General features: G+C 41.0%; 1 protein-coding gene across 3 annotated transcripts in view; it reads right to left on the reverse strand.

Annotated features, from left to right (window-relative positions):
- Nucleotides 1-25,714, reverse strand: part of si:zfos-2326c3.2 (mitogen-activated protein kinase kinase kinase kinase 4) — a 255,016-nt gene that overhangs the window by 156,368 nt on the left and 72,934 nt on the right. For 2 of the 3 annotated variants that reach the window (XM_067997295.1, XM_067997294.1), the window contains exons 4-7: nt 11,642-11,767; nt 7,678-7,788; nt 6,049-6,139; nt 4,274-4,404 (exon numbers count right to left, since the gene is read on the reverse strand). In XM_067997295.1, the coding sequence (XP_067853396.1) occupies nt 4,274-4,404; nt 6,049-6,139; nt 7,678-7,788; nt 11,642-11,767 (459 nt within the window). Of the gene's footprint in view, nt 1-972; nt 1,432-4,273; nt 4,405-6,048; nt 6,140-7,677; nt 7,789-11,641; nt 11,768-25,714 lie in introns of those variants that run through there. The other variant, XM_067997296.1, reaches the window with a different exon arrangement.

Consider the following 25,714-nt stretch of genomic DNA (forward strand, 5'->3'; position numbering starts at 1 on the left):
GCATCTTGTGGTGGGGGAATCTGGAGATGGTAGTTGTGCAGAGTTGTTGCGTTTGGCAGAACATGTGCTGGAGATAGGGCTTTGAGGCAGAGAGGCTGGGAATGTCTTGTACAGAACAAAGTCTGGAATTTAATAGCACAGGAGATCATGGACATCAGCAGGCAGACATGACATATAGGGGTAGCTTCTTGTCTGCACATTCTGGGCTGTAATCTGGTGGGACAGATCGCACACCCTTCATAGAACGTATTCGATTTTCGTTCCATTGATATTTTTCATTCCATTCACCAACTCTTTGCTTTTGATTTCCTTCTCTAATCGTGAGAAAAGAACTACTCACTTTCTTCATTGCCCTTTCCCAATCACATTTCTTACTCACCAAGTTCCTGCTGCCTGGTAGGGTTCACAGATTTTTGAGCAATCTTGCTTTCTGGAGTAAATATCTACATACATTATTAAAAATCTTGCATAAGGCCTGAAGTTCCAGTTCCCAATCCTTACTTGGCCATGATTTTTAATCACCAGGCATTGTTCTGTGATTTATAAATGTGAAGGGTTCGAGGATTTCATTTCCACAACATTCACCTGAGGAAGGAGGAAGCCTCCGAAAGCTTGTGAATTTCAAATAAAATTGTTGGACTATAACTTGGTGTTGGAAAATTGTTTACAATTGTCAACCCCAGTCCATCACCGGCATCTCCACATCATGATTTTTGATGACACTTTTGTGTCAACGCTTCTCATTCAATTTCGTTATGTCAACAGTCATGATGTTGTTGAAGGCCATGGTCACTAGGTGGTGCTGTGGACTGACCATCTGAACTCCCAACTCTGTTGCCATCTTGTATATACATAAAAAACATAATTCATTAACTGACCATGGCAATGCCATGGGCAATTTGCTGGTGTAAATAAATATGAACATTAAAAAAGCAAAATGTGCAAAATGAATTTAATTGTTATTAAGACCATCCAGAAATTTAATATTTTCTTTGAGCAATTACCCCTTATACAATGAGATAAATAAATGAATTTCAGAAAGCATTAGGTATTCTTATATGAATTTGTTATTGATTTATTTGTACAAGTTATTGTTTTAATTTGACAAACCATATCTCCATTAGTAGTTGTCAGTAATCATATTGTGCATTATAACACGTTTACTCAAAACGAGTGGGACAGAGGGTGGCACTGAGGGGCAGGGGAGGAGGACGGAAAGCAATTAACTGAATATGCTTTTGAAGTAATCAAAGTGCGTAAAAAATTAAGTGTCTGTTCAACACGAGTAAATCTCAGGCAAACTGAAACTTTTCTGAGCCTTCATTATTATTTCACGTGGGAAGAGGCAGCAAGATCATTTGGATCCTGCTTGAGTTATCAACTTTCTGCTATTCCGACGTCTGCTGCGGGCTGGTCGGCTAGTTTATGCTCCTAGAAGAAAAATCTAGATAATAAGTAGCTGCTAAAATTGACCAATTTCAGACTGATCAGAACTTTCCTAACCTCTGAAACGTATGTGAAGTTTGAGGAAGTAACAGGAGTGTCATTTAAGCGTCTACTTTACCACAATTACCATGTCGAAGTAATGGTTCTGCGCAACCATACCTCAGCATGAGTCAGATAAGGAATGGAGAAAATTGGGGAAAACCTAAATAAATCTGAAGTTGAGGGAAGAATCATAGAATCATAAAATCGTTACAGCACAGAAGGAGCCATTCGGCCCATCGAGCCTGTGTCGGCTCTTTGTAAGAGCAATCCAGTTAATCCCATTCCCCTGCTCTTTTTCCGTAGCCCTGAAAATTTTTTCTCTTCAAATATTTATCCGATTCCTTTTTGAAAGCCGCGATTGAATCTGCATCCACCACCCTTTCGGGCAGCGCATTCCAGATCATAACCACTCGTTGTGTAAAAAAGTTTTTCCTCATGTCGCCTTTGGTTCTTTCGCCAATCACCTTAAATCTATGTCCTCTGGTTCTCGACCCTTCCGCCAATGGGAACAGTTTCGCTTTATTTACTTTATCTAAACCTGTCATGATTTTAAACACTCCTATCAAATCTCCTTTCAACCGTCTCTGCTCCAAGGAGAACAACCCCAGATTCTCCAGTCTAATCACGTAACTGAAGTCCCTCATCCCTGGAACCATTCTAGTAAATCTTTTGTGCACCCTCTCTAAGGCCTTCACATCCTTCCTAAAGTGCGGTGCCCAGAATTGGACACAATACTCCAGTTGTGGCCGAACCAGTGTTTTATAAAGGTTCAACGTACCTTCTCCGCTTTTGTACTCTATGCCTCTATTTATAAAGCCCAGGATCCCGGATGCTTTATTAACCGCTTTCTCAACCTGCCCTGCCATCTTCAAAGATTTTTGCACATATACCCCCAGGTCTCTCTGCACCCCCTTTAGAATTGTACCATTTTGTTTATATTGCCTCTCCTTGTTCTTCCTGCCAAAATATATTATTTCGCACTTCTCTACATTAAATGTCATCTGCCACGTGTCCACTCATTCCACCAGCCTGTCTATGTCCCCTTAAAGTCTATTACTATCCTCCTCACTGTTTATTATACTCCCAAGTTTTGTGTCATCTGCAAATTTTGACATTGTGCCACGTACACCCAAGTCCAAGTCATTCATATATATCTAAAAAAGCAGTGGTCCTAGTATTGACCCCTGGGGAACACCACTGTACACCTTCCTCCAGTCCAAAAAACAACTGTTCACCACTACTCTATGTTTCCTGTCACTTAGCCAATTTTGTATCCATGCTGCCACTGCCCCTTTTATTTCATGGGCTTCAATTTTGCTGACAAGCCTATTATGTGGCACTTTATCAAACACCTTTTGAAAGTCCATATGCATATTAACCGCATTGCTCTCATCGACCCTCTCTGTTACCTCATCAAAAAGCTCAATCATCAAGTTAGTTAAACACGATTTGCCTTTAACAAAGAAGAAAATATATTTTCAAAAAATTGCTTTATGGATCACCCAAAAGCCTACATTACCATCTTTTAACATTGCCGTTTTATTGCTACTTTTGCATTTCTGACAGCATAACTTGGGTCTCAGATCAACGATCTGACTACCTGGTGCATTTTGACCCAAGTGAGGCCACCTCCAACAGCTGATCTCACACACCATTGGCTTCATGCCAGATACAGAGTAACTTGGGTCCAGTGGGGACGCTGCCTTTAAAAAAAAAATCACTTGGCACACTTTATCAAGGCAATCAGAACCTCTTTAACATTATGAGATTGTGTATGCTTAACAACCCCTTCTCTTCCCTCATGCTCTCAAAAAATTATTGATCCAGGTAGTGAGTCCTCCCCTGGCTGGGCTCAGTGGGAGACCAGGAGATGGGCAGTCCCAGCGTAACTGTGATCTGCAACTGGCCTGGTAGGTGCAGCATAATGGCAGCCTTAAAGACCTGAAATGGAGTATTCAATGCAACCACAAAGGAATGGAGTAATACTTCCATATGCATTAACCTGGCATTGAGGCAAATCTCCTCAGATGGATTCTGGTTAGATTTCTCTGGAACAACTTGTACTTGTTCATACTCTTCCTTTTCTACCCAGTGGCACTTTAACACGATTTGATCTTTTTTCTTGATGGTTTTAATTTAAAGCGGGCCTTTTACATTCGAGTCTAAAATATTTTTAAGTTTTCAATTCTTTTTCTCTGCTACTTCCTGCTAATAATGAGTCTTGGCCAAGACTGGTTTAATCACATAGCTCTGTTTATTTTAAGCTGATAACCTGTTTAGATGAATGCAAACTAGAAAAAAAAAAGCAGAGGATGTGGTGTGAACAGGAAGAGTTACTCCCTTGCCAGCAATGGCAGTTCCTTTCATAGTTTCATCTGATTCTGGACAGATGCTCTACAGAATGGTGCTACTCTCGAATAAAGGAAAATGATAACACAGATCATAGAATAATAGAATCATTCTCCACAGAAGGAGGCCATTCAGCCTATCGTGCCCGTGCCGGCTCTTTGAAAGAGCTACCCAATTAGTCCCACTCCCCTGCCCTTTCCCCACAGCCCTGCAAATCTTTCCTTTTCCAGCGTATATCCAATTCCCTTTTGAAAGTTACTGTTGAATCTGCTTCCACCACCCTTTCAGGCAGCGCATTCCAGATCACAACAACTCGCTGATGCTAACAGCCAAATAATGATCAATTCATCCCCTTTCACTGCACGATTGCATTTTATTCTGAAATATTTTTCCGAGGAGCACGGATCAAGGTGTCATTATATTGTGCATTGCTTACTCTGTAATCGTATGTGGAATCTGCATTTTCGTCACATGCTATGACCTCAGGTGCCATCCAGTAAGGTGTCCCAATGAAAGTATTCCGCTTCTCCATGGTTCTGTCCAGTTGAGCACTGACTCCAAAGTCAACTGCAAAGGGACCGTTAAACAATGACTCAATAATATCATCATTCAAAAACCTCACATCACAACACAAACATGAGCAACGGGAGGCCGGGCAGACCTGAAGCCACCGACTCGCAGCATTTCCGCTGCCTCTTTAATTACTGCTTTTTAGAAATATATTCACTCAAGAGAATTTAAAAGCACTGCACCTTTGTACTGCTATTTTAAAACAAAGGATGAGCAATGTGTAAGCAGACTGATGGTCACTTTTTTTGTACAGCAGATATCTCAGCGAGGGCAGATGTGTCACGGATTTGAGCCTGGTGCTTACTGGGAGCTTAAAAAAGCTCCCTACTAAAATTGTACTGAAGCGACAGTGCAGCAAATGATGGTTAACTTTTATACAAGGAACAGAGTTCTGTAGATAATCTGTTGCATTCCCCTGCAAGACATGCATTATCAACTGTAGCTCCCAACCAACATTTTTTCCTCTCTTTTCCTGCAGGCATATTGTTCCCTGAGTGCCAACAGGTTCTGGTATCTCACTCAAATGACCATTATTCCTGTTTGAGTTCAGGCAGTGTCAGCAGGCTATTCATTCATAGAATTACATAGAATGTACAGCACATAAACAGGCCATTCATCCCAACCGGTCCTTGCTGGTGTTTATGCTCCACACGAGCCTCCTCCCTCCCTACTTCATCTGCCTCTATCAGCATATCCTTCTATTCCTTTCTCCCTCATGTGTTTAACTAGCTTCCCCTTAAATTCATGGGGGCATCACTGCCAATTTGAAGCGCACTTTCCAACGCAATCAGGAATGAGAACCCTGCCTCCATTCTTCCCTTCCGAACACAGAATGCCGAGACCAACTGCAATTTCTCCACTGCTGCCGAGACTAGGTAGCTTAGTGCAAACCAGGAATAGAAGCTGTGATCTCCTTTGCCTCGGTGGCTCAGTGCCACACCAGTAGATACGCTTACCCATTGAGCTACCTCATTACCTCAGAAGCCATTCAGATTGGTGTTTTGTGCATGTTTACTTAGAATAATACACAACTTATTTTTGCAAATGTAGGTTGAGTGGAAGGATCGTTGGTCTGTAAAGATATGAATTATTTCTGGGCAGTCAGTCACACAGTAACATTGTAAAAGAATTTATAAGGGACCAACTGAACTGGAGGTTTATCAAATGCATTACTGAAAGGCCTATTGGGATCCAGATTTTGTGATTATTGTTCCCGGTTCGGCAACACCTCGATTTTAAAATTCTCATCCTTGTTTTCAAATCCCTCCATGCCCTCACCCCTCCCTATCTCTACAACCCTCTGAGATCTCTGCGCTCTTCCAATTCTGGCCTCTTGCGTATTCCTGATTTTCTTCACTCCACCATTGATGGTCATTCCTTCAGCTGCCTAGGCCCTAATCTTTGGAATTCCCTCCCTAAACCTCTCCGCCTCTCTCTCCTCCTTTAAGATGTTCCTTAATCTACCTCTTTCACCTGCTCTACTATCTCCTTATGTGGCTCGGTGTCAAATTTTGTTTGATAATCGCTCCTGTGAAGCGCCTTGGGATGTTTTACTACATTAAGGATGCTATGTAAATGCAAGTTGTGGTTGCTGTTGTTACTCAAAAGCCAATAAAGTTAATATTTCTGAGAAATGCTTACCAAGCTTTACTTCTGCATTCTCAGTCAATAACACATTCTGTCCTTTGATATCACGGTGTATAACATGGTGGGAGTGAAGATGGGCCAGTCCCTGTAAGCACAATTCAACAAAATGGCACACTGTAAGTTACAATGTAGAACATGGATATTTGCCTGGACAATATTTGCGTACTTATACGCCAATCCTGATGGCTGTTTAAACAGTGAATAGAGAAAGAACTTGCCTGTCCTCAGGATGTCCTAAAGTGCTTCTCAACCAATGTATTACTTTTGAATTGTGGGTAAACGCAGCAGCCAAATTGTGCACAGCAAGGTCCCACAAACAGGTGATGAAATAAACAACCAATTAATTTGCTTTTTATGGTGATGGTTCGGGGAAGAATGTTGGCCTAGACACTGAGAGCATTTTCTGCTCTTCTGAGATCTTTTATGCCCTCCTGAATGAGCAAACGGGGCCTCAATTTGATGCCTCATTCAAAGGATGGTACCTCCAACAATGCAGCACTTCCTCAGTACCACCTCAAATCCTGGACTTGAAACCACCACCTTTTGACTCAGAAGCAAGAGTGCTGCCAATTAAACCAAACTGACAGTTGTATATCAAGATACATCAAAATAGCCAGTGACTGTGTGAGCTAGAAAATTCATTCCATTAGAAACTATGCAAATGAGCCACTTAATATCATGGACAAGCGAGGCATATCACAAGTAAAAGGAGTTCTGTGAAAGAAGGAGTCATTTAATGAGAAAAGTCTTTGTGTTTGACAAAACATTCCCCTTATCTCATCACTCATATCAAGTGAATATTGTTAAAAGCTGATTTGAAGTGGCAACACTGTGTTCTGGAATAGTTTCAAAAATAATTAACTTCTCTAACAGCAGGTTTTCATTAGCTGATAAAGAGCGGAAGCTGATCTAATTAAGCTCCTTAGGATTGGATGTAACTTAATGCAGCTGGTTATGCAAACTATATTTTATTAATAAGAACAATTGTAATGGGATAAGTACTAAACCAGATATACCCTTCTGCACCATTTGAAAGGGTCCCTTTAAACATAAAAGGGGGGAAATTGGACATGGGCGGGGGCAAAACAGATGGTATCACATCATTCGCCCATTATACACCCCGATATTTAGCTCCATGGACTTCAGTAGAACTGAATATGAGGTGTGTTGTATAATGGGCCGCAAACGCGATTTCGTCTGTCATGTCCCCGCCCATATCCAATTTCACCCCCAAAGCATCTGCATCCTAAACAAATTAGGTCTCAGATCTTTTTTAACTCAGATAATTTTACAAAAAACCTAATCCCCTGAAAAACCCAGTCCCCTCAAAAATCAGAGGTCACAAGTCCCTCTGGGAAAGTAGGGGTGCATTTCTGATGGGGGTGAAAGCATGAAATACCACTCCTGTCAGAAAAAAAAATGATTAAACAGTACTTCAGACCTTGTTAGAAGATAATGACCCGCTGACACTGCTAAAGCTTCAGACCTTCGCAACAGGCACAAAACGTTATCTTCTAAAGCACAGATCAAAAACCAGAGGTTTGCTCATGAAAAGTCTTTATGATGCGTCACCGAAGAGGCAGCTCGATAAAATGTTTTTTTGTGATTGCAATTCAAACTTACCCGAAGAACTTCTCGACAGATGTACGCGATCCAGTCTTCTTTCAAACAGTTCCCTTTGGTTTTCTTGACCAAATCAGTAACAGAGCCTGCTCCACAGAATTCCATTACCAGCTACAATCAAAAGTTAGAAGCAAAGTGAGAAGAAATGGTGAACTTCAATGTTACAGCCAGATGTCAGCCAGAGAGAATTGCACATATAACATAGAATTATATGGAATTTACAGCATAGAAACAGGTCATTTGGCCCATCTGGTCTATGCCGGTGCTTATTCCTGCATGCTCCCCTCCAAGTCACACACCATCCCGACTTGGAAATATATCGCCATTCCTTCATCGTTGCTGGGTCAAAATCCTGGAACTCCATACCTAACAGCACTGTGGGAGAACCTTCACTACACGGACTGCAGCGGTTCAAGAAGGCGGCTCACCACCACCTTCTCATTGGCAATTAGGGATGGGCAGTAAATGCTGGCCTTGCCAGCGACGCCCACATCCCATGAACGAATAAAAAAAAAATTATGCACCACACGAGCTTCCACCCACCCGACTTCATCTCACCCTATCAGCACATCCTCCTGTTGCTTTCTCTCTCACGTACTTGTCTAGCATCTCCTTAAACGCATCTATGATATTCACCTCAACTACTCCATATGGAAGCGAGTTCCACATTCTAACCATTCTCTGGGTAATGACATTTCTCTTGAATTCCTATTGGATTTATTAGTGATTATCTTATATTTATGACTCCTAGTTTTGGACTCCACCGCAAGTGGAAACATCTTCTCTACGTCTACCCTATTCAACCCCCTTCAGAATTTTAGAGAGATATAACACTATATAGAAATTACATGAAAACAGGCTGTTTGGCCCAACCAGTCCACATTGGTGTTTATCCTCCACATAAGCAGTAGTCCTAATCCCATGTCCTCCCTTCTAACCAATTTTCAATCCAATTTGTTACCTTCCCCCAATGCCATATCCCTTAATCTTCTCCATTAGTCTCCTGTCAAAGGCTTTCTGAAAGTCATGTACATCACATCTACTGCAATTCCCTGCCCACCATATCTGTCACTTCCTCAAAGAACTCTCTCAGGTTTGTCAAGCATGATCTTCCTTTCCAAAATCCATGTTGGATGCCTCAAATTATTTTCCGTCTATCTAAATATTTAGTAATTTCATCTTTAATTAAAGGTTCCAAAACTCGGTAGAATGCTGCCTTGTTGTCAAGGGTAGTCATTCTCACCTCACCTCTGGAATTCAGCTCATGTCCATGTTTGGACCAGGGCTGCAATGAGGTCTAGAGCTGAGTGGTCCTGCAGAACCCAAACTGAGCATTGGTGAACAGGCTATTGGTGAGTAAGTACCACTTGATAGCACTGCTGATGATTGAGAGTAGGCTGATAGGGCAGTAATTGGCCAGATTTGTCCTGTTTTTTGACAGTTGAATTTCCATAAAGGAAGATATAGGTGCCTTCATGATTTAGTACTAGGTCACTGCTTTAAATATTCTTTAGTTTCTCATTCATATTGAGTAATTATTCTACTGAAATCCTGGTCTCCATAATCCAGATGACCGTGTGAAAATGCTTCAGAAAGGTCAAGGAGGCTAAGGAGGAATAATGAACTTTGGTCAGTCAAAGAGGATGTAATTTGTGACTTTGATTCGGGCTGTTTCATTGCTGTGGTGGGGGCAGACACTTAAGAGATTCAAACAAGGAAAGATGGGCACTGATTTGGTAGGTTCAAAGACTTCAGTTCAAGGACTTTGAAGAATCACCTCATAGTTTTCATGTCCAAGGAACCAGAACCATCTGGGCTATGGATTACTCCCTAAGCATAACCAGTGTGTTTAACTAATAGATGAGGCATTTGCAAAAAAGACAAGCCAACTATTCAAGGTTTCATAACTCATTGATGTGGTATGTCCTGCCACAGCAATGTAATGTCTACCTGGAAGTCAAGTGAAGAATTGTATCTGTATCTGTAAAGAGGCTTTGTTGTCTTATAATTTTTGGACAAGCTCAGTTCTTGAAAAAGCAGGAACAGCCTGATCTGAAAACTTTAGTTTTTGGAGCTGCCAAGGAGTTTGCCAAGAAAATTTGTGCGGAAGCAGGCAAGATACTTGCAGCAGTGTGCACTTTTTGCAAAGTGGTTATTGTTGAGCAATCCTGATCTTTTGACACGTTAAAACAAAAGCTCCCTGCGCAGTTATGATTGCCAGTGCAAATGATGTCATTCTGCTTTGGATGAAACCATTTGTATTGGGTGTTTCTAAACAAACAGGAAAGGGTACACTGGATTTTAAGGGCAATAATGCAGCTTTAAGAGATGTGTCCAGGAAATTCCTTTGTATCACCTCTCTTTAGGGACAACCAACATGTTGAAAATCTATCAACTCTGTCACATCTGTGCTCAGGCATGAGTCCACTGATAAATGAAAGAAATGGGTACAAATGAGCCACTTGTGTAATGCAGGACGTCCAGCAACTCACTGGATATAATTCTGAGGAAGAAATGTACAATCAAGCTGCCTAGACTAAATATTTATATTAGTGCTGGTTGATTGAACAAAAATACAGTATAATTTTAAGTTACCTTACAGAATTTTCCTTTCATTGATTTAGTGATACTCACACGTCAAGATTTAAGGCAGTGAACTAGAACTAAATTCTGAAAGCGGTTTATTTTTCTTTAGAAACCTAGATGCAGAGGCCAAATACCCACAGTTCAGGAAGGCAAAAAGGGTGAAAAGAGTCAAAAAAATGATTTAAAGTAGTGATTAAGTGATGTGAAGCTTGGGGGTTTAATGGCCCGTAGACTGCAGGAGAATGTGAAGACTGAAAAAAGTAAGCTATGCATTTCTTTGCGAAAAGTCAAAACGTAGTAATATTACCAGGAAAATTGCTATTACTAATCAGGTTCTGGTATTGCTCAACCTTTATTCAAAGTTTTTATATTATGATACGATAGTGAATAACACATTTGCACAAAGAAATTAACATAAATGATAGTGGTAATAAAGTAACAAAATGTAGTGCAAGTAAAATTTTTATTGAGTTCCTTGTGCAAAAAATGCATTCCGGCATTTAAACTGTTTATTATATCAGTAGTGACATTCTCCTCGAACATTTCCAGGATTCTACAGCTCCTTATGTCCTCATTTCCTCTAGGAACTGAACAGCTGTAGAGATGCCTCAAATTACAAGTCCCACAAAGTTTTGTTAATGCATTTTTCATGAAGATATCCCCTTGTTGGATTGATTAAATCCATAACACTGCATTTGTGCATAGAAGGGTACAATATCCCATAAATGGCTGGTTGCTGCGGAAACTTGGATCTGTTTTAATATGTTCTAAGTATACAAGATGAAGTTCAGATTAGCAAGAGAACAATGTTAACAAGCTTAATAATGTTTTTATGCAATGCGCTATGTTATGGAATGCCACCCTAGGGATTGGGACATCACGTAACCTTACTTGGTTTCTATCAGCTTAGAGTTCATACTCACAAGACTTCTGATCTTAAGCTCATGTTACTTACATTTCAACAAAAGGTTTCTAGGGACGTTTCATGAACTGAATTTCGTAAATCAGCCATCTGTTTTCATATAGCTTTCCTGCTAAACAGCCACAGTGATAACCTAACTGTTCTGGCAATCAGAAAGGTGACTTTAGTCTTGCCATCAAATCTATCAAAATCTATGCATTATTTCAGCATAATGGGTAGAAAATATACTATATTTACCAGTTGGGTCTACCAGTTTTTCTCAGACAGGTTAAGCAAAGGCTGGGCTAAGTCTATTAACTTTTATTTTATGGTGTGATTTTAATTAACCTCTGATAATATGTTATGATGATTGATCAGGTTACATAAGGTTTGCCCCTAAGTTGTATTCCTGCAATTTGTAGAATATGTAATTGTCTTGCTACTGTCAAATAGTATAACACACACATAAGCACTTACCCAGAGCTGATCTTCATGGCTCGAAGGATTTGTTCTAATGAAAGCACCGTAATACGTTGCAATATTCCTGTGATGAGAATATTTCTTTAGCATATTAATTTCCAGCTTGATTTCCTCCTCTTCATCCTGTTTTATGGGGAAAGTGTTTCAATGTTAATTGAATTGATTCATTGAATACAACAGCAATTTCTTGCTGCAGTCGTTGAAAGTATCTCACAAACCCAATCACCAAGCCAAGTGCAAAGAAAGAAAGATTTGCAATTCTATAGCACCTTACATGACTTCAGGACGTTCCAAAGTGCTTCACAACCACTGAAGTGCTTTTGAAGCATGGCAAGATCCCACAAAGAGCAATGTGATAATGACCAGATAATCAGTTTGAGTGATGATAGTTGCGGGATGAATATTGGCCAGAAAGGATTGAACAAAGCATGTTAAAATATAACAGAGATCAATTCATACTCTACGTGGGTGTTGGGGGTATTCTTTCTCTTACCCCTTAAGAGTGTGTGTGGATTTTGTGATTTTTATTTCTTTTTATAATCTTTTTATGGTGCGAGACAAGTATGCACAGGTTGTTTGACAATAAAATAGAAGCAGCTATTTGGAAAGTCAACAGCATAAAGATTAATTACTTACATTTTTACTGGAATAATTGTGTGGGAATTATGGAAGTTACCTCACTAATGATTCATTCCTTTACAGGAATTTTCATTTTTCTCTATTCTCTCTCCTTAAAGAAAAAGTAAAACCAGGAGGGGATGGGGGATATTATGGATGGAAAGTACTGTCCACCTGTATCTCTTACAAATATAGGAGATAACTCATGGTGATAACTCATCAGTTCTGATGAAAGGTCATCGATCTGAAACGTTAACCCTATTTCTCTCTCCATAGATGCTGCCTGACCTGCTGAGAGTTTCCAGCATTCTCTGCTTTTATTTCAGATTTCCAGCATCCGCAGTGTTTTGCTTTTGAACTCATGGTGATAGTTGTTTTGGGTCCCCAATTTCATCCAGATCATCTGCTCAGACAACATATTTTACAAAGTGACTCATTCATTTACACAAAGTTATTATCTCAAACCATCATAACTCTTCCCTGCCAAGACGCCTCCAGATTGGCAGCCCAACTTATCTGGAGAACCTACTTCCATGTCCTTCCAATTGAAGCACCAACTGTGGTGTAAGTGAATAGAACCTCTTTGTAACCTACAACATCAGAACATCTGACCGAATGTGGAGACCTAAAACTTGACAACCTTCCCACTCGTTAGCAAATACAATTTACTGCCTTCATTTCATCACACATCAAGGAACGCAACTTATCACATGACAAATACAAAAATCACAGGCAGGAAAAGACCAGCTGATCCTCCAAGCCCGCCTCACACTCATGGTGCCTGGAGCATCATGACTAGTCACTTTCTACCCACACCACTCCCCACCCCCCCCACCCACGTCAGGCGATTGACAGCAGTCCAGGAGGTCACATTGACAAATCTCAGGATTCCTCATTATTCATGAGCAGATATGATGGAAAATACAGGTGCACAGCTTGTGGTTTTTCATCCAGTAATTTTTACAGATGGAAAATCCCAAGGTTCACGCGCGTGATTTCCCATGGCAACGCTCCCTACCTTCTTCCCAGAAGCGTGGGATTGGCCTTTGCATTTCACACCAGAGCTATTTAATCCAAACAAAAGCATACACTTTACCCTAAATGTGATCAGATATCTAAAATGTCCCATTTGTTGCCCTTATGTTAAATTCAGCAGGATTTTGTATTTAAGTGTGATGATTAAAAGAAGTAATACTGGTTTGTCACCGTATGGTTGGTTATGGTCAAAGAATTCAGAATTCAGGCAGAATTATGAATGTTGATGAAGCTTAGTTAGAACTTATGTTCAATTGTTAAAGCTATGGAAAGTCAAAATTTTAAATTTCTTACCTATGCTCTTCTGTATAGGTGAAATTAATTCCTACCCAAAAAGGCAGTTTCACTGCAGCTTAGGAGTTTGATTAAGACGTGGTGCCATTTTGAGATAGATACTATGGATCAGATGGATGAAGCCTTACAGGCCACCAATTAGTGGGAAGGATGTAAAGGAGCAAATTTGTAAGGAAATTACAGAGAGGTGCAAGAGCCCATAGAGTAGTGATAATAGGGGACTTCAACTATCCTAATAAAGACTGGGATATAATAGTGTAAAGGGCAAAGAGGGAGAGGAATTTTTGAAGTGTGTTCAAGAGAACTTTCTTGACCAGTACGTTTCTGACCCAACGAGGAAGGAGGTATTGCTGGATCTGGTTCTGGAGTATGAGGTGGCCCCAGTGGAGCAAGTGTCCGTGGGGGAACATCTAGGGAACAGCGATTATAGTATCATAAGGTTTAGATTAGTTATGGAAAAGGACAAGGAGCAATTTAGAATAAATATACTCAATTGGAGGAGGGCCAATTTCAGTGGCATGAGAACCGATCTGGCCCGGGCAAAACTTTAATGGAACAGTGGCCTTTAATTAAGTGATGGTTCAGGTACAGACTAGGTACATTCCCATGAGGGAGAAAGGTAGGACAACCAAAGCCAGAGCTCCCTGGATGACCAAAGAGATAGAGATTAAGATGAAGTAGAAAAAAGGGGCATATGACAGATGTCAGGTTGAAAATACAAGTGAGAACCAGGCTGAATATAGAAAGTTCAGAGGGGAAGTGATAAAGGAAATAAGAGGGGCAAAAAGAGAGTATGAGAATAGACTGGCGGCTAATATAAAAGGAAATCCAAAAGTCTTCTATAGGTATATGAACAGTAAACTAGTAGTAAGAGGTGGGGTAGGGCCGATTAGGGACCAAAAAGGAGATCTACGCATGGAGGCAGAGGACATGGCTGAGGTACTAAATGAGTACTTTACATCTGTCTTTACCAAGGAAGAAGATGCTGCCAAAGTCACAGTAAAAGAGGAGGTAGTTGAGACACTGGATGGACTAAAAATTGATAAAGAGGAGGTGTAAGAAAGGCTAGCTGTACTTAAAGTAGATAAGTCACCTGGTCCGGATAGGATGCATCCTAGGTTGCTGAGGGAAGTAAGGGTGGAAATTATGGAGGTACTGGCCATAATCTTCCAATTATCCTTAGATACGGGGGTGGTGCCAGAGGACAGGAGAACTGCTAATGTTACACCCTTGTTCAAGAAAGGGTGCAAGGATAAATGCAGCAACTACAGGCCCGTCAGTTTCATCTCGGTGGTGGGGAAACTTTTAGAAACGATAATACGGGCCAAAGATAATAGTCACTTAGACAAATGTGGATTAGTTAAGAAAAGCCAGGCATGGATTTATTAAAGGCAAATCATGTTTATGTAACTTGATTGAGTTTTTTGATGAGTTAACAGAGAGGATCGATGAGGGCAATGGGGTTGATATGGTGTATGTGGACTTCCAAATGGCGTTTGATAAAGTGCCGCATAACAGGCTTGTCATCAAAGTTGAAGCCCATGGAATAAAAGGAGCAGTGGCAGCATGGATACAAAATTGGCTAAGTGACAGGAAACAGAGAGTAGTGATGAACGGTTGTTTTTCAGACTGGAGGGAGGTGTACAGTGGTGTTCCCCATGGGTCAGTACTAGGACCACTACTTTTTTTGATGTATATTAATGACTTGGACTTGGGTGTACAAGGCACAATTTCAATATTTGCAGATGACACAAAACTTGGAAGTGTAGTGAGGAGGATAGTGATAGACTTCAAGAGGACATAGACAGGCTGGTGGAATGGGCGGACACGTGGCAGATGAAATTTAATGCAGAGAAGTGTGAAGTGATACATTTTGGTAGGAAGAACGAGGGAAGGCAATATAAACTAAAGGGTACAATTCTAAAAGAGGTGCAGGAACAGAGAGATCTGGGAGTATATGTGCACAAATCTTTGAAGGTGGCAGATAACGTTGAGAAAGCGGTTAAGAAAGCAAACAGGATTCTAGGCTTTATAAATAGAGGCATGGAGTGCAAAAGCAAGGAAGTTATAATGAATCTTTTTGAAGGTTCGGCCACAACTGGAGTATTGTGTCCAGTTCTGGGCACCACACTTTAGGAAGGATGTGAAGGTCTTAGAGAGGGTGCAGAAGAGATTTACTAGAATGGTTCCAGGGATGAGGGACTTCAGTTATGTGGATAGACTGGAGAAGCTGGGGTTGTTCTCCTTAGGGCAGAGACGGTTGAGAGGAGATTTGATAGAAGTATTCAAAATCATGAAGGGTCTAGACAGAGTAGATAGAGATAAATTGTTCCCATTGGCAGAAGGGTCACGAACTAGAGGACATAGATTTAAGGTGATTGGCAAAAGAACCAAAGGCGACAGAGGAAAAACTTTTTTTACTCAGCGAGTGGTTAAGATATGGAATGCACTGCCCGAGGGGGTGGTGGAGGCAGAGTCAATCATGGCTTTCAAAAGGGAACTTGATTAGAAATTGAAGGGAAAAAATTTGCAAGGCTATGGGGAAAGGGCGGGGGAGTGGGACTAGCTGGATTGCTCTTGCAGAGAGCCGGTACGGACTCGACGGGCTGAATGGCCTCCTTCCGTGCTGTAACCATTCTATGATTCTAGGTCACCTCCCAAAAAAACTACCAGAGATCGCATGGATGCCTTTCTTCAACAGTATGGACTACCACACTTCTTGTTGGGACATCAGACAGTATTTGAATGAATCCCTATCACTCGGAACCTACAACCTGTCTCCAATAGACGGCCAGGTCTTCTAGGAATGCACTGTAATGATATTTCAGTTTGAGTATGAGAATCTGTGGCTGTTCATCTAACATCAGTAAATGTTAATATTTCAATTTGAGTAAGAGAATTATAAATATTCTCTCAATGTTTCAATTAGATACAATAGAGGCAATTTTTAAAAAATATTCGTTCATGGGATGTGGGCGTCGCTGGCAAGGCCAGCATTTATTGCCCATCCCTAATTGCCCTTGAGAAGGTGGTGATGAGCCGCCTTCTTGAACTGCTGCAGTCCGTGTGGTGAAGGTTCTCCCACAGTGCTAATTTTAACCTAACCCACCTGTCGGGAAACTGACTGGATCGGGTGCAACATTGGTTTTGCAACCCACCCGACTTTACTCTCCATTGAAGCCAGTGGAGAGCAACATTGGGTGGGGTGTAAATCTGGCCCGTCCGATCCCATGGGTTTCCCGCCTGGCAAGTTAGTTTGAAATTACCCCCAATGGGTTGGAACTAGACTAGGAAAGTAGGTCTGTCTGCAAGGTGGAGATTGTAAGCAAAGGTTGGGCTGCTGAATGTTGCCTGAATGTAAGGTTCTTTTTAATTATAACACATTTACTTGTTATTTATCATCAGAAACCTAACGGCACCGCATGCAACACTACGACAAGACACCTACCACCTACCAGAATCAACTGTTAGAGCTTTTATGGCAGTACCACTATCACAAAGCACCCACCTGTAAAAGCTGTCAGCCTGACTCAGTTGGCAACTCCGATTCATTAGGTTATGGGTTCTACTCCAGGACTTGAGTGCAAAATCTAGGCTGACACCTCAGTGCAGTACTAAGGGAGTGCTGCACTGTCAGAGATACAGGCACTATTGGTGTGCCTACATAATAACACCAACTGCATTTCAAAAGTAATTCATCAGATGCGATGTGCTTTGAGGCATCCTCAACATATGATAAGGCTCTGTATAAATCCAAGTTCTTTCTTACCTTATGTGCTACCAGGGAGAGATTGCATGAATTCACTATCAGAAGGTTTTATACACAACATTTCTTTATGAAGGACTGGGTGCATCCTTGGAACAAATTGGACCACTGCCCTCTCCCACACATACTGTTACGTATATTTTTTAATATTTTTATTTTCAATAATTTTACTCCAGTTTACACGATGCTCCAATCATGATATTGCTGACAGAGAGAAAGTAAGTAAGAGGAAGAGAAAGAGGGAAAGAAAGAAAGCAAGAGGGAAAGAAAGAGAGAGAGAGAGCGAGAGAGCGAGAGCGAGAGAGCGAGAGCGCGAGAGAGAGCGAGAGAGAGAGAGCGAGAGAGAGAGAGCGAGAGAGAGAGAGCGAGAGAGAGAGAGCGCGAGAGAGAGAAAGAACAAAAGAAAGAATGAAAGAATGAAAGAAAAACTTACATTTATATCACAACATCAGGACCTCCCAAAGTCCTTTACAGCCAATGAAGTACTTGCTGGCGTATGCATTTATGCAGTGAGTTTGTTGGCATTGTTGGTTGAGGGTCAGGGAATTTTGTTCATTGTGACCTTGGTGATGGTGGGTGGGTGGGGGGACAGTTGGACAAAGCTGTTCTAACAGTGCTCTGTCCTTCCTATATTTTTAACACCAATGTACACAAAAAGGAGAGACAGGAACACATTTTGTATCTCTTTGCAATGCAGATCATGTCTTAAAAAACAGTCAACCCTAAACCAGAAATTAGCCCGACAGGTAAAAATTTCAGGTTATCACACAAAATTACTAATTCTGGTCTTTTTGGATCAGTTCTCATGAGTATCAGATGTGTTTTTTATCGGAAGGATGACTGGTATACAGAGAGATGTGATAATATCAAAAAACTAAAATAAGAAAGATAAATATGTATAAATGAGAGATGCCTTTACCACATCAATGAAACGCTCGTTGTTAGTCAGTTTGTGGCAGAGTTGCTGGGGTGTTGACTCCACACCTTCAACACTGCAAATATATGTACTGCCAGAGAGGATGCACAATTCTGGTCAAGCTGATGGGCAGAGTCTTCTAGTGACACGAAATAAACAATTTTGTCTCTTTCAGCTGCTGTCTGAGGTGGAAGCTGGGGCAGCTGTCATGAAATGTTGTTACTATTTAAAGGGTAGAAACTAGATCCTTAGTCAGCTGTCGTTAAAGTGGTGCAACGGCAGTGTGGTGGCACTTTGTGTTGATGCTGCAATGTGGCGATGAGGTGCAGCTGTAAGCTTGTGAGTTCTCATAAAGCAAACTTTCTCATCCTGTAATCCCGTTAGGAGGAAAGATCAAGCCAAGGATCGATGCTTGACAACAGATATGAAAGGAAGGGGAAAAAAAAAAAAATCAAGGAAAAATTTGCAGGGCTATGGGGAAAGAACAGGGGAGTGGGACTAATTGGATAGCTCTTTCAAAGAGCTTGCACAGGCATGATGGGCTGAATGGCCGCCTTCTGTGCTGTATGATTCTATGATAAGAGTTTCTCGGAGAGCTTCTCACGCAATTTGCAGCACTGGCCGAAGAATGCCATCACTGGAGAGCTCTCCATCAAAGAATGGTGTATCGCACGCAGGCATTTAGTGGGGAAAAGAATTCAATTCATAAAGTGAATAAACAGCCCGTTAAACAAATATATCAAGCAACACAAAATTTTCCAGAAGAGGACAGAAGGGATAGCTTAGCAGTTACTCATTGCTTACTGAGCTACAAACCATCGAACGTGCAAGCAAGCACTTGGTAGGGAACTTGTACAAACTGACAAACCACTAAGGTAGATTGTTGCCCTGATTGTAACAGATTATGCATCACATATAGCAACTCCAAAAGTGGATTACAGTCAATTGTTTAAGCTATCTGCGATCCAGCTGCTGGAACATCTTATTACCCAATGCACTGCAATGGTAAATCAACCATTACCACCGACCTGCAAGGTCCTACTTGACTTGTTTCGGTAACCAGTAAAAGTCCAGTAAGATATGACCTATCCTGCAGAACACACGCACGGGACTAATGGTACTAATTGGATCGCTCTTTCAGAGGCACCATGGGCCGAATGACCTCCTTCTGTGCTGTAACATACTATGATACTTCGTAGCATACTATATGTTCACTTTTATATTTTACAATCATCAGGCTTTATCAAAACTATTGAAGTGTTCATATTAATGAAGGAGGTGAGCAGGCAAGATATGCCATAGATATAATGCTTCAACCCATGATCATCAGTACGGCATCACTTCTCACAGGGGGTTTTGAACCCCTTAGCTTTTTAGTTAAATTGATGTCGAATCCACATAGATCCCATTTCTACAGTGCTTTTTAATTTAGATCTACTGTTCCCTCCGCATGACTCTAAGGTGAGATGCACAGACAGTCCTTACAGTGGACCAGGAGTGGCATTACCTGACAATACCAGTCGATCACCCTTTCAGATCTGCGCATTTTACAGCAAACCCATCAGAAGATACTATAGTCTATTCTGACGAGAAGTAAATTCATTATTGTGGACGGACTGTTCATTTATTTATTTATGAATGTGGAACTCGCTACCATATGGAATTGTTTAGGCGAATAGGATAGATGCATTTAAGGGGAAGCTAGATAAGTACATGAGGGTGAAAAGAAAAGAAAGATGTGCTGACATGGTGAGAGGAAGAAGGTTGGGAGGAGGCTCGTGTGGAGCACAAATACTGGCATAGGCTGGTTGGGCTGAATAGCCTGTTTCTGTGCTGTAAATCTTATGTAATTCTAGGTAATCTTACTTCCACAGGCCTGTCAGTTCTTCTTTAAGAATTCTCTTCTTAAGGCGTACTTTACAGCACAAAGTCTGGACAAAGATTTAACTAAATAATTTAGCAGAGGATCATCCACAGACATTCTTTGACATCCATCTCCCTGAACAGGCCTCACTTCTGGTAAGTTTCTCTGTTCTCCATACAAACACAAACACAACACAGGGAGCTTCTGAACCTTTCGAGTTCTTAATTACAATCTTCAACATTTGGTCAGGATGTGCCAAACTTTTACAAAATCTAGAACTAATCTACTCCATCAGCAATACCTCTTGTAAATTAGTGAGTTTCTCCCCCCACTCCACCTCCAATCCCTCTCTTGCCCTGTGCTTTATTCTCATCTTCTTTCTCGATACCCCTTGTCCATTCTTGGTCTCATGATCTCTCGTTTGCCGCCCCCCCCCCCCCGCAAACGCATTATTCTTATATTTCACAGTCCAGTCTCTTGCCAATCCTGCTGTCCATCATTCTTCCAATTTAAATCATTCTACCTTCTGTTTGGTGACCTGTCCTTGTTTCCTGCTTCTCCCCCCCCCCTTTCAAATTCAGCACATTTCTCGCTTCCTGTCTGTCTCCATAATTAATGATCCGTTGACGAATTTTAAAACGCTGTGAGATGGGTGGCTAACCATGGAGAAAACAGGCAGTCTTCCCATTTTTCATTGAAGGAGGAATTTCATTGTTTAAAAACCAGTTGTAATATTTAGCACATCATATTTAGCGAAGCCGTACAAAACGATCATGATGAACAATGTGTGTGATTATGACTCAATGTAGGTTCACGTGATAAATAGATATTTTGATTATATAAATAAGCATTGTACAAATAATAAAACATTACTGAGGAAGTATAGGATATATGATGGGGAAATGTGGTTTACTGTGAAAAAAAAGCAGTGAGTGGCATCAGGCCTAGTGGATTTCATTTACATCGTGTGGCAAAATAAAAAAAAGAATTTTTAAAACAAGCATTTGCTCCACTTTGTTTTTGAAAAACGTAATGTTTAGAGTTGACACTCCAAAATTAACTCTGACACAATTATAAATGGTTTGTCCCATGGGTTCATCATTTATGCAATGCTGCCTTAGAAACATGGCAATTCCAAACTATATTGCTTAAGCAACTAAGGAGGACAGCAGATAGATGGGTTGAGATTTCAGATCACTCAGAGTCAAAGATGGTTCAAATCTGAAATCTAGAAAAGAAAAAAAAAACTGTCAGCAGTGGAAAGATAACTGCTCTGGCCAGATAACCCAAGGGACCTGGATACCACAGACAGATATTCCTCAAACCATCAGCAAGACAGATTGATCCCCAGATCACTATAAAACCAGGCCCCACAAACAGATTTGGGTTAGGATATGATAGAAAAGGCAGCGCTTCTAAGTGACCAAGGAACTTCAGGTGCTACATATCGTCAGGCCTTAGACTACAGCGCAAATCATTGCCGTAGATACATGGCCAATGCAGAGATTAGAGGAATGGGAATACAATATACAAAAGTCCTAACGGAGCTGCAAGAAATGAATGTGAACAAATCTTTTATGCCGCTGCTATGTACACAAATGACATGCCTAATGAGACAAGGTTGACACAAAATCACAGCAATCACAGGGTTAGCTGAAGTAGGGAGGGAGGAGGCTCATGCAAAGCAAAAAACACCAGCATGGACCTGTTGGGTTGAATGGCCTGTTTCTGTGCTGTACATTCTATGTAATCAATGTAAATTTATTTTTAAAAATCCAACTTGGACTAATTGGGTTCAGAAGTGGTTTTGAAACTCATGCTTGTGAGCAATGCCACAGGAGATAAGCTAGAATTTATATCTATTCTGTTGATAATGTAATGCCGCATATTATTATATCAGAAAACATATTTCTTAAATAAGGCACAACAGGAATAATAAACTGTAGTATACAAAACAATTTGTGATTACCAAGGACACACAAGGCAGGGGTCAGGACCTCTTAATTACAGAAGAGCAATTACTAAAATCAAAGCCAGTGACGTTCGGAGTTAGTTTTACTTTATACAAGTATTAAATACAAACACATATACCATTTTAGTATTAAAAGGAAAGGAAAAAGAAGAGAACATTCAATGGAATGGAAAATAATGGGTTTGATTTGTGTTTTTAGATTGGTTGTCATAGAAAGCTGTGTGTTATAAATGGTAGTCCAGTTTAAGGGCAAAGAAACCCAGACCACTTTTATAAATTCTAGCTTATCTCCTGTGGCATTGCTCACAAGCAAGCCAGGGTCTGGAGCACAGTTATGATGTTTAGCTCATAACCTGGCCTGTCCATTTAAAGTCAATGCTCAAGTACTCCTGGTGGGTATTCAGTTAATTGTGACTGCATGTGAGTTGCTGCCCTTTGCTCTTCCACAGCACCTAGTCTCTCACCCTTAGGAAAAGTGGATGACCTCACACTTCCCCACATTGAACTCCATCTGCCACAATTTTGCTCACTCACTTAGTCTGTTTGCAACTTTGTAACTCACACCCTTTTTTAACTTCCTACTCCCATTCACACAACTTACTTTGTGTCCTAACTTAGTGTCATCTGCAAACTTGGATTTACAACTCCCTATTCCTTTATCCAACTCATTAATATATATATGATGAAAAGGTAAGGCAAGAGACCTCCTCAAAAAATTCAATTAGATTATTCAGACATGACCCACCCTTCACTCATCTGTGCTAGCTCTCTTTGATCAACTCACACTTGTCCAAGTCCTCAGTCACTGTCTCTGATGATAGATTCCAGTAGCTTCCCCTTAACTGATGTTAAACTGACTGGTCTGTGGTTACCTGGTTTCTCCATCCCTCCCTGCATAAATAATGGAGTGAAATTTGCAATTTTCCAACCCAAAGGGACATTCCTGAATCAAGAGAGCTTTGGAAAATTATGACCAAAGCATCTGCAATTTCCTACTGACAGCTAGAGTCAGCTCATTGCTGACATCCCCGGAGCAGGTATCCACACCTCTATGAATCAGTTCTACTCAGTTCTATCAACAGGTAAAGCGCCTTAATGTTGGAAAATTTGGTTTCAGTGGTATTCCACAGACCAAAAAATTACTCAATTGGAAACAGCTTTTGGTCATTTTACAGTTAATATCCAGAAATGAAATCCACAGAACTCAGAGTTGAACTTCCTTTTTTTTGTACAGTGAGTGGTGATGCCACATCAGCTCTGATCAGGAGGGAGCAGCACACTCTCACTTCCATTTTCACCAGTTCACAGGGAAAGCTCTGAAGAGGGTTGTATTAATAGATTGCTGCACACTACGGTATGTGGTGGGTCCGCCTAAATAGGTCTTAAGCTAGGAAGCTCTGTGCACAATGTGGCAGTGTTTTCAGAAGAAATCTTGTACGTCTTTGGTATAAAATCAACATACCACAAAAGCAAGAACGATTATATCTGCAAACTGCAACGGCAGAGAGCAGTGTGGGTATTTTCCTTCTCCGATTTAAAACAATGGGAGCTTGAGTGTTAAGTGAAAATGTTTTGCTCTGATTTCCTGCCCTTAGTAATTGTGTCTTAGTACCAGGCCATCTGTTATGTCTGGTTAAAAAAAAAATAAACTATTTTCACACGTGTTAGGAGTTCAAGAGTGACCAAGTCACGGGTGTCATAAAACAGCTTCACGAGTTGGAGATATTTACCACATCACATGCCTGGCCACGAAATATTCAAATCATAAGACTTAAAATGCTTCCACAGAAGGGAGAAAAATGAATCGTAAGAGTATGGAAAGTGCTTTGAGATGTCACAGCCATGAAAATGTGAATTCTAACTCCACATGCAATTGTTAAGAATAGAATGCGTCCTTGCCAGCCATCATAAATATCTGCATCAGCGAAGCTAATTGGATAAATCACATGTGATGAATTCCCCAGTGAATCGTAGTCAGGCTTACTTATGGAGATAATGTGTGTCCTGGCTCCTTCATTTTTAACACACCCCTGTAGAGGGCAGGAAAACAGCAACATCTTGCATTATCACAGTCTCAAGGAAACTGACATTACTGTCTACAGTGGAAGAAGGAAAGAAAGAATTTGCATTTCTATCGCATCTTTCACAATCTCAGAATCTCCCAAAACGCTTTACAGCCAATGAAGTACTTTTTGAAGTGTAGTCAGTGTTGTAATGTATGAAACGCAGCAGCCAATTTGCACACACCAAGGTCCCACAGACAGTAATGTGATAATGACCAGATAATGTGTTTTTAGTGATGTTGGTTGAGGGATAAAATTTGGCCAGGTCACCGGGGAGAATTCCCTTACTATTTTTTAAAATAGTGCCGTACGATCTTTTAAGTCCACCTGAGAGGGCAGACGGGGCCTTGGTTTAACGTCTCACCCGAAAGGCAGGAGAACAGAAAAATTAACTCTTTTAAAAAAAGGCCCTGAATCTGTTCTTCAGCAGCATGTCCAGAGGCTTCCCCCTGGATTGAGAGACACAGGACTGTCTGCTTCCCATCTCCACACCCCCGGCAGTCCAAAAAGCAGAAAACTGGGATTTGTGCACATTAAATGAATGACTTTTCAGCTACAAAAATGCACAATGGAAGCTGCTTTGTGACGCCACCCTGCAAATACCATGATGCATCTGTGACAACTGATTTTTATTCTGGTGTTTCTATACACAAGTATAGTCTAATAAAAACACACAGCTCACCATGCGTACAAATTGAATTTAAGAACACCTATTGCACACAAGTGACTTTAATGCAGTGGAACAAGACATTAGGGCTCTTTGGGAACATTTTTATAACACGGATTAATACATCAGAGAGCAAAAAACGTATACACAGATACTGCATTGATTAGAATGTTTTGATGAAACAAATTCTTAATTACTTTTTAAAAAAAAAAGTCATTCTTGCTTCCGCAAGAGGGCAAAGATTGACAGAGATATCACTTCATGTAGAAGGTAAGTGGATTAACAGTTGACATGCACATCGTCCATGTGATCTCCTGGACTGGTTTCGATCACTCAGTTATCTCAGCCCCAGGACATTACTGCAGGAGTTGCTCAGGGCAGTATCCTAGGTCCAACCATCTTCAGCTGCTTCCTCAATGAACTTCCCTCTATCATAAGGTCAGAAATGGGGATGTTCGCTGATGATTGCACAGTGTTCAGTTCCATTCGCAACCCCTCAGATAATGAAGCAGTCCATGCCTGCATGCAGCGAGACCTGGACAACATCCAGGCTTGGGCTGATAAGTGGCAAGTGACATTCGCGTCAGACAACTGCCAGGCAATGACCATCTCCAACAAGAGAGAGTCTAACCACCTCCCCTTGACATTCAATGGCATTACCATCACCAAATCTCCCACCATCAACATCCTGGGGGTCACAATTGACCAGAAACTTAACTGGACCAGCCACATAAATACTGTGGCTACAAGAGCAGGTCAGAGGCTGTGTATTCTGCGGCGAGTGACTCAGCTCCTGACTCCCCAAAGCCTTTCCACCATCTACAAGGCACAAGTCAGGAGTGTGATGGAATACTCTCCACTTGCCTGGATGAGTG

Source organism: Heptranchias perlo, chromosome 15 (assembly GCF_035084215.1).
Source record: "Heptranchias perlo isolate sHepPer1 chromosome 15, sHepPer1.hap1, whole genome shotgun sequence".
Lineage (NCBI taxonomy): Eukaryota > Metazoa > Chordata > Chondrichthyes > Hexanchiformes > Hexanchidae > Heptranchias > Heptranchias perlo.